Here is a 14,947-nt window from a genome sequence, read left to right as displayed (position 1 = left end):
TCCAGTGCCTGCTGGAACCCTCTAGGCAAAGGCTGGTGGAAGCGACAGGAACCATGTCCAAAGCTCGGCCTGTTTTGAGCCTGACCTTCCACTGCACACAGCACAGGTACTGCGAGCAGAAATCTAGCAAGACAATGACTCTGCTTCTCCCTTCTCCCCGGGTTCTCTCCGGACGAGAATCCAGTTTGGGTTCGACTTTCCTCTGTTTCAGTATCTGCCCACATAAATACCAACTCCAGAATTTTAACTACGGGAGTTTCCATGGGGATGGAAGCAACACACGCAGAGGGGCGGTGGCGGCTGCACGGGCACAGGACCCAGACAGAGGCCACCAGTCCCTCGCACTCTGTACTGTGCACATTAGCCTGTTTTCAAGATGCTGGGTTGGCAGCAGGCCACGAGGCGAGGGAGATACACGGGGGCCCTGCTTCAGGGAGACTCTCCCCTCTCCCGCCCCTGTATCACATGCCCAGCTGGAAAAGACTCTCTTCGTGCTAACTTTCCCTTGACTTACCCTGTGGAATTCTGGTGGCACAGAGATACATTCTGCTAGCTGGCACCCGCACTTCATATTCCATGTGACCCAAAACACACTGAATAAAAGGGACTTTAGGAGATGCCAAGGAGTTTTAAAGAGGTCTGTGGGCTGCAACAACCACAGTTGTGAACAGAGAGAAATACAGGTAAGAGAGCTGAATAATGCATGACTTCGGGGGTGAAAAACTTCTACAAGAAGCAGTGAATCTTTCTGTCTCACTGAAAAGGGACAAAGCTATCGATTATGAAACGGCACATGACTCTGACACATCTGAAGTTCTACTAACTGAAGTCATAGCCTGGGATGATTTTTAGGAATCGAAGTAATGATGGTGAAGCCTGCGTGTATAGAAGCTGGCTAATCTGAGATGGGCCATCGACCACGGAGGATGGCCACACCCTCGAAACATGTCTGCTAGATCAATGACCAAAACCCTCCTCTCCAGTGTATGAAAAATACGATTATCGCCAACTTGCAGGCTGCCTAACAGGAATTAAAGAAACCAGAGGGATCTGGATAAATCTACCGGCCTAGAGAGTTTGGGCCAAGAACTGATTACTGGTTCTCTGTTCTCAGGTTTTATCTTTTAAGATGACTTTTCTTTTTTTAAGATTTTTTTTTTTTATTTGTCAGACACAGAGAGAGCACACATAAGCAGGGGGAGCAGCAGGCAGAGGAAGAAGCAGGCTCCCTTGCTGAGCAAGGAGCCCGATGCGGGACTCAATCCCAGGACCCTGGGATCATGACCTGAGTGGAAAGCAGATGTTTGAGCCACGCAGGTGTCCCGAGGATCTTTCTATCCAGGATTTCTTCGACTGAATTCTATGAACTCACACGTGAGGTCATGAGTAGCAAGGACAGATGGAAAACATCATCAAACCTTGATTGAAAATCCGGCCCACAGCAGACCAGTCCCTGCTCCTCTGGGTCCACAGGACCAGGTCCTGTTCATCTTTGTGCTCCTGAAACCTAGCTCAGAGGATGCCACATGGCGATCTACTTACAAATATTTGTGGAACTGAACTCAGCGCGCTCTCTGCCTGTCTGCGATGCGGAAGAGATCCCGGCTCTCAAAGCGCACCGTGTTTCTGGAGAACGTGGGTCACTGCGGCATCCAGTGAGACCGCCACAGCCCAGCACTCCAACACACACCTATAAAGGGGTCCTGAGTGAGATGAACACGCTGCCTTGCTCTCGCCCACCTCGGTCCTCCCTGCCTCTCACTCAGAGTGAGCGGCAGTGGTAACAGAAAGCACCCTCTCTAATCACACTGTTTTCCGTTTGGAGCTGTCTGAAACCCATGGCTTACGTAGTCCTGCCGCCTCCCTCCCGTGACCCCAGAAGCTTCTGCAGGCTGCCATTCGGCTTGGCCTTTGACATGGTGAAAACGGAGCCTTTAGAGAGGGCCAGGTGTGGCTCCCAAGCCTGGACCCGGGATCCCCCATGGGGGACAGATGGCCCCGCGGGTGACTCACCGCGCGTCCAGAAACCGGGAGCGCAGGATCATGACGGCCTCGCACGTGCTCTGCTTCAGCTGCATCTGGATGGAGCTGAACTTGCGGTGGATGATGCTGACCATGCGCTCGATCTCCTTTGGGGAGATGGGCCTGGTCCGGCTCTGCTCCCTCAGGAGGTTCATCACGTGGGTGGTAAACTCGTTGCATGCCTGGAACGGCAGGACAGTAAACACTGGCGCGTGGGGAGGGTCCGGGCCTGGACAGAGCGCTGCGTGGGCTTTTCTAGAGACTCGCACACGTGCAGAAAACTCAGCGAGTTTGTGGGGGTTTTGTCACATCAGAGGGAATAAAATAAATGACTGGCTGAGAAATACCTTTCATCCTGTTTGACTCTAACTTTGGCCACGATTAAGATTTTTCTAAAGGGTAAAGAGAAATCGTAATCTTTTTTTTTTTTTTTTTTTGATGATTTTACTACAGTGAAAAGTGGGAACGTGAATCCTAGTATAAACTACACCCCACAGTCCTTCCCCCAAGGTTCACAGCCGAAGAGAGTTTGGGGTCAGATACGGCGTGAACTGCTGCCTGGCTCATTATCTCTGACAGAGCAGAGCCTCCACATCCGATTTTGGGATGCGTCAACAGCCAAAAGAATGGGATCACGAGATTAAAAGCTAACTCTTCTGGGAGATTTCTCATTCACCTATTTCTCCTTTCAGTTTTATTACGAGAATCCCCTCCTCTGCTGGCCTTCTGAAGACCCACTCTATCCCCCACACAAGCTGGACTCTGTCCTCAGGGGGCTTGTAGAAACAGCAGCAGCACATGATGGAGAGGAAATAGGAGCCATCCCCGCAGAAAGGAAAGTTCTCCGGTTAGACCCATATACCATCAGTTCTGGAGGGGGGAGGTTAAAGATCACTTTGCCCCCCGCCTTATTTTCCAGGTGTGTAAACTGTGGCCCAGGGAGAGGAGTGGCTTTTTCCTAAGGCACACAGCAGAAACGGAGCCATCGAGCCAGGACCTGAACATTTCCTATTCCAGGCCGGGGATTTCTGTCCTTTTCCAGAGCCCACACTTGCTCCTCTGAACAACACTGGCTTTCCGTGGGGTGACTACTACTTAACAACTGAAGTCTGCTTTCCTTAGCTGAGCCTTCAAATGGAAATCTCTATTCACGAGTTAACTCCCAGTAACGTTATAAAACTATATTAGATTTGTAACGAAAAAGGCAAGACAGCTCTGACAGTCGAAGAACTAAGGACTCAAAGGGCTCCAACTTAGTATCAACACCAGAGACACACTCATGAACGGTAACACCGCACTGCCACTCTCTCTACAGCACAAAGCCTCTCCTACCCGTCAAGAACGCAGTCACGACGACACACTCACTCATTTCTCTATCCAGGTTGGTTGGCCAAAGATACCCACGCAGACGCATCCACCGGGCCGTGCCTACACTGGGGACTGGGACAGCCTGACAGCGGATGGTCAGCCCGCCTCCGCTGAGTGTCTGGACAAAGCCTTTCGCTACTCAGTGCCTCATTTTATTCGTCTGAGGGAATGGATTCAATCATTCCTGACCTTGAACACAGCCAGCAGCACCCACGGTCTTGTACAGTGACTGCGGATGGAGTGAATCGTGCTCACGAATACAGCTGAGCCGAGGAGCGGGGCCTGGGCAGCCTGCGGACAGAGGCTGCCTCTGGGACTCACTTCGCTGTGGGACCTTGGAAAGTTACCTAACCTCTCTGGGACTTGTCTTCCTTGCTTGTGAAATAGGGGTGGCAATACCCACCTCAAAGGGTACGGTAGGGATCAGAGGAGTTACCAGGTGAGTGTCTGGCTGGGTAAGGATGTATCCGGGTGCCAGTTTCTCTCTTGGTAAAAAGAAATGGGGTCATGATTACCTTCTTCCTACTCTGCACTTAGCTTCTTCCCTGCTGACCCACCCCCCAATGTAAACAAAGGCAAGGACATAAGACGTGGCATCGAGTCTATTCCAAGAAGCCACAGGGTGGGGAGTGCGGGGTTAGGTGTGTAGCAAGCACCCCGACCAGCTCTGTGCACAAACGCGGCCCCTCGCTGGCCTGCGGCCTCCTCACCTGGCGGGGCTCCCACGGGCGAGGGGCTGGCTGTGAGGAGGCATTGTCAAGGGCACTCCTCGCCGCGGGGAAGCCCCAGGGCTGGGCTAATAATGTGCTTCGTTACAATATCTGCCGTGGACTCAGGACATTTTGTGCCGGGGCCCCTTCTACTCTGCCGTAAACAGACAGTGGGGGCTTTGCAGCCCCTGCGGCGGTGGAGCAGGCAGCGGCCGAACAGCTGCTCAGGAGCATGCAGCGGAGACCAGTTCCGAGTCCACTGCAGACGGACAGAACACAACGACCCCGGTCTTTCCAGGACCTGAACGACCCACACCGCGACCCCCTCAGATCCCGCAAGCTTGCAGCTTTGGACGCTGGGCTGCCTCTGTTAGGTCAGGCGTTCCCAATACGACAGTGATAGAAGAGTTGGGGGGACAACCGCTAATTAAGCAGAACCCTCCCAGGCTGAACATTTCTGGGATGGGGGCAGGGGGCAGGGGGCGGAGAGCCTCTGCTGTGGACGATCATCAACACAGTCAGTCACTTTCAGGAGCTGCCACTCGCTCCAGGTGCCCCTAGAGAGCCCTTAGGTGCCCCTAGGATTTCCCTTGGAAATCCTTCGAAACTTGCCCAAGTTCCACGTCAAGGGCGTTTCTGGGAGCCACCGATTAAAGACCAGCCCCCCTGGGCCATCCCGCTCGAGGTGCCAGGGTTTTAAGCTTCCCTCCTGCACTCGGGTTTGCCCGTCTTCTTCCCTTCCTCCTTCAAGCTCCACCAAGAACATAACTGGGATTTAGGGTCCTCTTAGCTGTGAACCGGCCGAGCCAGCCCGGTTCAGCCCTGCAGATTTAGCCCGGTCCGTGCGCCTGCAGCCTTCCTCACGAAAGCTGAGAACCCTGCAAAGCGACAAGAGCACCAGGTTTTTAAATACCACTTGGAATAAAATTCAGCTTTCTCACGGTTTTGTCTGTTAGAATATGCCAGCTCTCAGATACCTTACGACCTCATGATGTGCTGGAAAAGCATTTCACCAACACCACTTACTGAATAAAATAATTTCCTTCCTCTCTTTCTAATGAAAATCTCTGGAAGCGTTCTTTAATAACCACGGGGTGAAACAATGGCTGATTCAGGTAAGTGGTTCTCTCTTTTTTTTAAGGGATGGGGTTGAGGAGGGCCATGATACCTAATTAGCAGAAAGCTAATTGCTGGTCTAGTTATCAGCACCATACTAAAAACAAAACGAACAAAAATAACAGAGTCAACGACGAATAGCCAATTTGGCAACTTCATCAATCTAACTACTAAACTAGGGAGCAACGTTTTTACTTTACTGAGGTTTCCTGATTTTATTTTATTTTCTCTTATTTTTAAAAGATTTTATTTATTTATTTATTTTAGAGAGAGAGAAAGCGAGAGCTCAAGCAGGGGGAGGGGCAGAGGGCGAGAATCTCAAGCCGACTCCCCGCTGAGCGCAGAGCCTGGTGCAGGGCTCGATCTCATGACCTGAGCCAAAATCAAGAGTCGGATGCTTAGCCGACTGAGCCACCCAGGTGCCCCTGAGGTTTCCACGGTCACAGAAAAATGAAGACGATAGATCTCCCAGACATATTAGCTAGGAGCTTCATGGCGTAATTTCCCTATAATCCTCTATTTACTATAATTAACAATATAACCAGCACTGTTAAATTATGAAGTGCCCAAGTGTGTTAAGTAGGGCTCAGTTCTTACCCAGAAAATGTCTACATAACTAGAGAAATGATTTTTTTGGTATTTTTAAGAAGAAGAGATATAGACAACTACCACCCTACTTATGCAACTGGTTCTGTACCGATGGGAGTTTTTCCTTTAGTTTCTGATTTCCAACCTCTTTATTATTTAAAACAGGTAGACAGCCATGAGAAGTTTCCGAAGGAGAATATTATTACCCCGAGCCTCTCTTAGGTACCAGTAATCAATCTCGTCCACGGAAGTGACAGAGGACAAGCTGGCTCCTTCCCTGTCTACACAAGTCCACACTCTTGCTGTATGGAGTGCAGTCAGGTGGTGTTCCAGTAAAAGCCACCTCTGTCCCTCACTGGATGTGTGACCCACATACACAGTGTAAGCCCTCTGATCTCCACCTCCTCACCTGTGTCAAAACGGAGAGGCTGACCGTGCCTGTCCTGGGTTCCCAACCACAAAACTACCTTGAACGACAAGCGCAATTGTGTCAGCAGAAGTAAGCAGGCAGTTCTTCTATGTTGCTGGCAACCTGAGCTAAGAACAGAGCCAGTGTTCAACAGCTGCCAGCCTACCAGCCAACCCAGTTATGGGTTCAGTGGGGGGAAGCCACCATCTGGGCTCCTCCTGTACCCCTGGAGTGATGGGAGTTGACCTGGATGGCAGGTCTAGATAGGCTTCTGTTTTGCCAGAAGCCAGGCTTAGTCCTGAAGGGAAGGTAGGAACAGCACTGAGTAGGGAGAACTCAAGAGGCCAGCTAGGGACCTTTATAGGAAATGTCCCCCTCTGTCTTCCCAAACTATCCCACCAGTTAGGGCAACTCTGAACTCTAACGTGATGGATCAGGTTAGGGAACCTTTAGGGATCAGCCAGTCCTCTGGGCTCCGCATCCCCTGAGATGTGGGAAGTGTCTGCGGGGGCCAACACTGTGGCAAGTATGTTTATTCTTTCCTGAGAAGGTGAAGGGCAAATGACTCACATGTTCTTACTGTAAGATCACTGCTATTCTCCTTCCCTCAAACCCTCCCTACGCCTATCTGATGGTTGAGTTTCACCATGCTTGGCTGCAAGCTTCACAGCAATTCCTCCCTCCCCCCCATAAAAGAAGGGACTTGGTAGAAATCCATTTCGAAGGTAGGTAGCACAATAATGAAACTTTCTTCACTTTAAATTTTAAAACGCCCATTTCTATTTTAAAATTTAAATTTTCTATTAAGTTTGCATTTGCCTTCTACCTAGAGACTCGTACGTGGACTGGGGAGGGTCTTCTGCCTTTGCTTTCTCTCCCTCTTCTTTTGTGACTCTTAAAAAAGAAAAGTAAACCAGAAAGCTAAGGATTTAAGGAAAGTAAGTTAACTATAGAACTTCAGGATAATGTTGAAACCAAAAAGGTGACAACAAACACATCTGTCACCTACTAATGGGAGAAAGGCTGATAGAAGGGACTTCTATTAAAGTAGTATTGCTCATACGGACCCGAGGAAGCAGAACTGATATGGAAAGTCGTGTGCGTGTGTGTGGAGGGGAGAGGGTCTCTTGGAGAGAGCAGCTCCGTTGTAATTAGAGTACCTTATATTTATACACTGCTTTGTCATTTAAAGCCTTTCTCATGCTCTCCTTCATGTGGCTTTTATGGTCCTGTGCTACCCTTGACTTGAAGCTCTTGACCATACATGACCAGCTTTTGGGTAGACTACGTGGACCACTGGGTCCCAGACACCATCAGTGGAGTATCAGGATTGGAATCCAACTTTGTTGACTACAGAGGTCCCCTGAGCCCTTCTCTACTCTTCTTACGGACAGAGGTGAGTATCGCATTCCGTATCACGTATCAAACAAACACGTTTGACTCTCACTTGAGGTGAGTCTGGGTAGAGCAAGGGACTTTAAAGGCCAAGTTTTAGTACCCTTTCCCATAGGATTCCATGAATACTTGGAAGATGAGGAATCTTCCACAAATAAGGAGCAAAAGAAGGCCGGAGGAGTCCACCAACCTCCCTGCAGGTCAGGTGGCTTGACTCTGCTAATGACCCCATGAGACCCCGGCTACAGGCCATGGCAAATGTTCTAGAGCCCCAGCTTGAACATTTCTTATATTGAATATTAATGCTCCCTGAGATCATCACTTAAAACTTAAGTTTTTAAAATGCCTTTAGGGCCAATGTGCCTGGGTTTTTAATCGGTGAGACTGAGGACTCGGCGGCCTCTAGTCCGGCCAGGGGCTCGGTGAAAAACTCACAGGCTGGCCCTTGGGGCCCATTGGCTCTACACCCTCCTTCATAAAGGGCCCGGGTGTCCGATGCCCCCAAGGCCACGGTTACCTGCTCGTACTTCTCCAGCTCCGTGTGGTAGATCTGTCTGATCTGGGACAGCTTGGCTCTGTAGTCGGAGTGCTCCACTGAGTTGTCGGAGCCCGCGCCCCCTGAAGCCGCCGCTGCCGCCGCCGCTGCTGCCGAGCCGCCACCCTTCTCGGGGCCCGCCACCCCCTCGGCCAGCAGCATGTTGTCCAGTCGCATCAGCTGGGGGTCTGTCGGCTCCTCCTCCTGGGCTCCCCGGATACTCAAGACTGCAGGGGGACACAGCAGAGGGGAGGGTTAATGGGAACCCATGCGAGCAAATGAAGAAAATGAAAAGCAATGTCGTGCCACTGGCACAGCAAATTACCAAATACTTGCAACGTGGCAGGTGCAGAAGGGGCGAAGTGCCAGGAGGGGGAGAGAATGCAAGGAGAGGCTTGCTTTGTTCCAGAAATGAATGATGCTCCATTTATGAGAGCAACTCAGAAGAGTCCAATTCATGGAGGTAGAAAGTAGAGGGGAGCAGGGGCTGGGAGTCAGTGTTTCTTGGGGCCAGAGTTTCCTATAGACAAGAGAGATGGTGGTGATATCTGCACAAAAGCGAGTCCGTTTAATGTCGCTGAATTGTGCCCTGGGCACTGAAAAATGGGGAAAATGATAACCCTTGTTATGTAGATGTTACCACAAGAAATTTCAAAAGTACAAAAAATTAATTATAGCAGAATAGAATTTTCATGTTCATCCCCAAACTGCCGAATTTTTAATTCGGGGAAAGAAACTTCCTTCTTCGTTTCTAATTTTAGATTTCTGTGAGTTTGTGGTTTTACACTCGTTGACTTTGTAATATTTGATCGGCCTAAATTTTCAATTTCAAAATAACCTATGCTATGCAAATCCTGTCGTTTTGGACTGGAATCTTGAGACATTTCCCCTAGACCAGCAGGGAGGGTACAGAAGTTTAAAATAGCAAGAAGATATATTATATGTCAATTATTCTTCAAGAAAAAATAAAATAAAATAAAATAAAATAAAATAAAATAAAATAAAATAAAATAAAATAAATAAAATAAGCAAATAAAACAGCAGGAAGACAGCCTGGGCATCAAGTAGGAATGTTTCTCTCTGGACACTGAGATCTCTTCATTCCAGGTGACGACTCTCCTGTTGGAAACCAGGGAGGGGGGCCCATTGGACAAGCTGTTTCTGGTATTCAGAGAAGCCAGGTAGGATGCAGAAGGCTCAGATCAATGAAATGGCTGCTTTTTATTAAAACATCACGGCCATTTGGGTGGGGGGAGGGGAGCTGGGACTGAAAGAGATCAAGTGTTTTAGTAAATCAGCAAAAGAGCTAGGCAGTCTCTTTTTACTACCATCATACAACCTGCCATAAAATAAATCACTCATCTAAACCCAGTTTAGCTGTCAGCAGCCAAGTCTTTGTTGAGAGGGAACATGAAAAGAATTTCCAATTAAAAGAAAAAAAAAATTGAAAAAAGTTTGGAGTAAGGTAGGAAAGGAGGGAAGTGATCCTGGCAGAAGAAAAGGAGCCAAGTCTGTCTGCACTCTGGGGATGCCGGCGGCAGGCACTTTGTGGCCTGATGGCTACATGAGCCCTGGAACAATCAGAGAATCAAGGGCTGTTTCCAGGTGGGGTACATCTGGGGAGCCCCAGGAGGTGATGCCCATTCCAGCTGTCTCCTGAGCCCTAGCAAGACAGCCCCGCAGGGGCGTGACCGGGAAGGTGGCTATGAGCTCAACATGAGGCACGCAGAGATGTTTGGGGAGTCCCATCCTGTAAAATGTCAGCATCGCCGCATGCTCCTGGCTTCCATCAGGCACGACAAGAAGCAACCTTGAGCGTTGTTCAGAAGGAAATCCCAGTTCCTGTGCTGGGGGGGGGGGGGGGAACCCTGCAGCACGGCTTTGGTGGAACAGGAGGCAGTCAAGTGGCCTGCTGAGCCACGTGGCCCAGGAGTGGCGGTGGCAAGGAGCGGAGATAAAAGGCACCAGGGAGAAAAGCAACAAGAGGGGGGCACGGTGGATGTGGGAAAGGCGGCTACCTGGGAGGAAAGAAGGAAACCCACACCTGCACACAGACACCCAACACCTCTGGACTCAGGCTCCTCTCCCTTCACACCCGAGTCTGGAATATTCTGCTGCACTAAAGTAAAATCCCTGTATCAGTGATGGCCTTGTGGAGGTTTGTGCTGTGGACGTCTTTCCAGTGAAATCCTTCTTTTGTAGGCCCAGGAGATGAACTGGGACAATGCCCCATGGACTGGTCTTTGAATAACATTCAGTCATGTTATTCTGCGCCTTGAATTCATTTATCCAAACCTCCAAAGTCCTCTGAAGAACCTATCTCAACTCACAGAGGTTTCCTCAAGAAAATAATTCAGTGCTTTACCCACTTCCTGAATTAGAGACCTTTTCAGTCCCTAAAGGTGCAGAAAAGAATGGGACCACCCAAGCACCTAGTGATGGAGCCCAGAAGCTCCTCTTTCCTCACCTCTATGGGTGGTGGCATTCGTGTGTGGGGTCTGTGGGCGTCTGTCTACTGAATTTTATTTAGTAAATTTTAATTACTTTATCAACAAAAACATGTGTGGGTCATTTAAAAGATCCACCTCAGGGCTATTCTTAATAAACAAATGTAATTGTTCCACTTTAGCTTGGTCATTAAATAAATGGTGTAAAATCCTACTCTCCAATCCACTCTACTCAATCTCGTGCGGCCTATCCTCCAGAAGAGGCCGGGGACTCTAGGAGAGCAGCCCCCCATGCCGACAGTGGTAATGCCTCCAAGCAGGTCCTCCTGGTCCTTCTATAACCAATCCCTCGTGCATGTGAAAGAGCTTATATTCATTTCTGGCTTCAAAGAAGGCAGCAAAGAGAAAGAGACCAACGTCATCCTAAAGATCAGGACTTGCCAGCCTACAACCTGTCCACCCGAGATGATGGCAAGGTCCTCAGCCCGTGTGCCCAGGACCACCTCGCTCACTCCATCAACTTATTCCTCCGGCAAAGTTCCATGCATCATGAGAGAAGTAGGAGAAGCAGAGATAGGCATCCACAGACCGCAGTGCTGGTCCCAGTTCTCTCCAGGCACCACGCACGTAACCATGGGCAGGTTACTACCACCGATATCTACTTCCGAGAATAGCTTCCCCCTTCCAGACCCACACAGCCTCACCTACACCTCCACTCCACCTTTTCTTTTAAACAGTCAGTGGTATACACAGACTACCCACACGAGCTCTGCACACCTACCTAATTAACATTTCGCTGGGCGTGAAATCTAACTGGTTCAAAATAAAATAAGAAAGAAAATGGCTAAGACTAGCAAAGGATGCTGAAAGGTTACGCTGCAGGCCCCTCACCACCGAGAAAACCTTAGGACAGTCACACAGCGCAAAGCACTCACCTATACAGACTCTTTTTGTCCCCGCCTTTATACATTTATAAATGTATAAAGGATACATTTAGCCGAGGAGAAAAAAAAAATAGTGCGAGTGTTAGCATTTCACTTAGCTTTTATATCTCATTTTATGAATCCTGTAAATAAACACTCTTTACAAAGAAATTTGAGTTTAATAAGGTTTAATAAAATTGGTTTCCAAATGTGGCCAGTAAGAAACAGGTACGACAGATTACAATGTACCTTAATGAATACACCGTTTGCATTTATACTCAGAGTTCAGGACACAGAAATAGGTCCCACACCGGAGATCCGGTGAAAATAAAAGAATGTAAAGATGGGGGGTGGGGGAGAAGCAGTCCTCTTCAAATTACACTCTTTAAATTATACTGAAATCATTATAAAAATAAAAAAAATTCAGAGTGTCAGAATCCCCAGCTATATATAATACACACACACACATATATCATGTGGACATATATAGTATGTGTATATATAGCATGTGTATATATATAACATATATATAATGCATGTATATATACATACATAACGTGTATATATATATATATAGTATGTGTATATATCACGTGTGTATGTATACACACATATAATGTATATATAATGTGCGTCTATATAGGGTGTGTGTATATATATAGGATGTGTACATATATAGTATGTGTATATATATAACATATATAATGCATGTATATATACATACATAACGTGTATATATATAGTATGTGTGTATATCACATGTGTATGTATACACACATATATAACGTGCATCTATATAGGGTGTGTATATATATATAGCATGTGTACATATATAGTATATGTATATATATAACGTATATATAATGCAGGTATATATACATACGTAACGTGTATATATATATATAGTATGTATATATCACGTGTGTATGTATACACACATATAATGTATATATAACATGCGTCTATATAGGGTGTGTATATATATAGCATGTGTACATATGGTATGTGTATATATATATAACGTATATATAATGCATGTATATATACATACATAACGTGTATATATATAGTATGTGTATATATCACGTGTGTATGTATACACGCATATAATGTATATATAACGTGCGTCTATATAGGGTGTATATATAGATATATAGCATGTGTACATATATAGTATGTGTATATATAGCATGTGTCTATATACAGGAACAACATAGTAGAAACAAGAGAACATCTTCATCTACTACTTCACATAGAAGATTCTGGTTCCGATGGTCTTGGGCTGTGCCTGTGTACTTGGAAGAGGCATGGATGGGCCAATAAACTGTCTGCACTTTATTTCCACCCAGAAGGAGAATCCGTGTGAACCATTATAAAAACAGATGTTGGGATTCACGGATATGGAAACTGTTCGGCGAGTCGGTTAAAAAAAAAAACAACCCTCCAACATTAAATAAATAAATGAAAAGGGTGATATGTCTAAGCAGAACTGATGCTGCCCATTTATTGCTCGAAGCCAGCACTCCGGTGTGTAGGAGACAAAATGATTATTTAAAAGCTCCTTTTTATCTCTGTGGCGCCGTGTGCAAGACTCAAACAAACCTTTCACCGGGACACCAGAGATGTTACCACTCATCCTCCAAGATCCAATTTCAACCAGCGGAGCTGTTACCTAATCCTGCAGCCATCACATACGATCAGGTTTCTGCTTCCCTGACGGGCGCCCTGCGCTCTCCCCTCCCCCCTGGCTCCCCAGTCCAGCGGCTTTCACCGAACCAGGCTTTAAAGGGCCCAGTCCCGTTTGTGCCCGTGTACACAGGGTTTTAGCAGTCCGGAGTCGGGTCTGGACGCGTCCACTACCAGAAAATGTAATCAAAGGCAGTGGGCTCGCCATCCGGAGGGGTGGCCCAACGAGGTAGTGACCCCTTTTGGTAACGACTGTCAAAGGAATGTCCTCACAGATCTACTGCCTCGTGCATGAGGCCAGTCAAGGCAGGTGAGTGATTTATGTGGAAACTGTCACAGCCCTTTGAAAAGCATTCGATGTCACATCTCCCCTCCTGCCATGGCTAGCCCGGGAGGTGGGGGGGGTAATTCTTTGGTAAAACTCCCAAGATGAGGAGACTGTCACAGCCCTGTCGGAGCTGCTCTCACAACTGGTCTCCTGCTGTTCTTTCTTTCTTTCTTTTTCTTCGGAGAAGGAGAAAAACAAACCAAACCCAAAGGCATATTCAAGATCCTTGGCAGGAGGGCTGTGGGCTGGTTGTTTTGTCCTTGCCTGAGCGACAGGGTTCCCAAGCAGCTCCAGCCAAGGCCCACTAGAGGGCACTCTTTCTTCACCGAGGACGGGTGCTGCAGGGAGGGTCCGGCCGTTTCCAGTCCCCAGGTTAGCCCTGGGCAAGATGCCCTTACAGATGCAACTTCCACTGTGGGGCCGGCGGCGGGGGAGGAGGGCAGGTCTACAGAGAGGGTGTCTTCAGACTTGGACAGCATCCAGGGACCCAAAAGTGGGCTGAGGGCCTGAAGTATTAATAGAGATAGAGACATGGGGGAGAGACAGAGAGAGAGGATAGAGACAGAAGGTGGTTTGAGAGCCAGCATGAGGTGGTCTCCCCAAGGGGATGCCCTCACACTCTCCGGCCAATGTCTTTGCGTGACTGGAAGGCAGGAGACTGAACCCCCACACAGGGTGCTCCCCTGTCCACGGGCTAGTCTTCACTCCCCATGACCAGGAGGACAGGCAGGAGAGAGGAACTCTCCTGGCCTCACCCCAGGACTGGTCTTCCATCTCCCAGTGGGTCAGGACCTTGGAGAGAAATGTGGGATGCAAACAAGTTGTGCTTGCCTTTTTAGAAATACAGGCAATTGCTTGCCTCCTGAAAATATCAGTCACCCCTTTCGTGTGTTCATAATGTACTTGTATGCACTGAACTGCATCACCTTATGAGACATGAAGGCCAAACTTCATGACAGATGATTCAAGATGACAATGGCAAGGCAACAACTAAGTAACGTGCCCCAAATCCAAGCAAACGGGACACAGCCAAGACTAGAATCTAGGTCTTAGACACTTTATTCTCGACAACATTAGGATTCTGACTCTTTCACAAAGATGGCTAAACGATGCGACATCGATTTGGGGTTTGCACACACACACACACACACACACACACACAATGTCTTTCGATGCACAGATGACGAGAAGAAGACAAGAGACGAGGTAGGGAAGGAAGGAAGGTCTTCTCACTGACTTCGTAATTTTTTTAAATTCCTCCAAATCTGATCCTCTTCAGTGACCTCTTTCTGCCAATGGCACTGTAACAGTTAGAGCCACTGGGCCATGTGACAGAGCGCCCTCTTCCCTCTCGGCCACAGAAATCCACTTGCCACAGTCCTATCCTATTTCAAATCTCAGCTCAACACTCTCCTCTGTG

At 48.0% G+C, this 14,947-nt stretch overlaps 1 protein-coding gene across 6 annotated transcripts in view; it reads right to left on the bottom strand.

Annotated features, from left to right (window-relative positions):
• The window catches only part of PBX1 (PBX homeobox 1), a 281,772-nt gene that overhangs the window by 48,904 nt on the left and 217,921 nt on the right, over nucleotides 1-14,947 (bottom strand). For all 6 annotated transcript variants that reach the window (XM_045809683.2, XM_045809685.2, XM_087856031.1 and 3 more), the window contains 2 exons: nucleotides 8,126-8,370; nucleotides 2,014-2,204 (listed from right to left, as the gene is read on the bottom strand). In XM_045809683.2, coding sequence (XP_045665639.1) covers nucleotides 2,014-2,204; nucleotides 8,126-8,370 — 436 coding nt within the window. The remainder of the gene's footprint in view (nucleotides 1-2,013; nucleotides 2,205-8,125; nucleotides 8,371-14,947) is intronic.

This window comes from Ursus americanus, chromosome 2, assembly GCF_024610735.1.
Source record: "Ursus americanus isolate L20-20 chromosome 2, mUrsAme1.1.p, whole genome shotgun sequence".
Lineage (NCBI taxonomy): Eukaryota > Metazoa > Chordata > Mammalia > Carnivora > Ursidae > Ursus > Ursus americanus.
The sequence above is the reverse complement of the archived record's forward strand: the minus strand, read 5'-3'. Positions and strand labels throughout refer to the sequence as shown.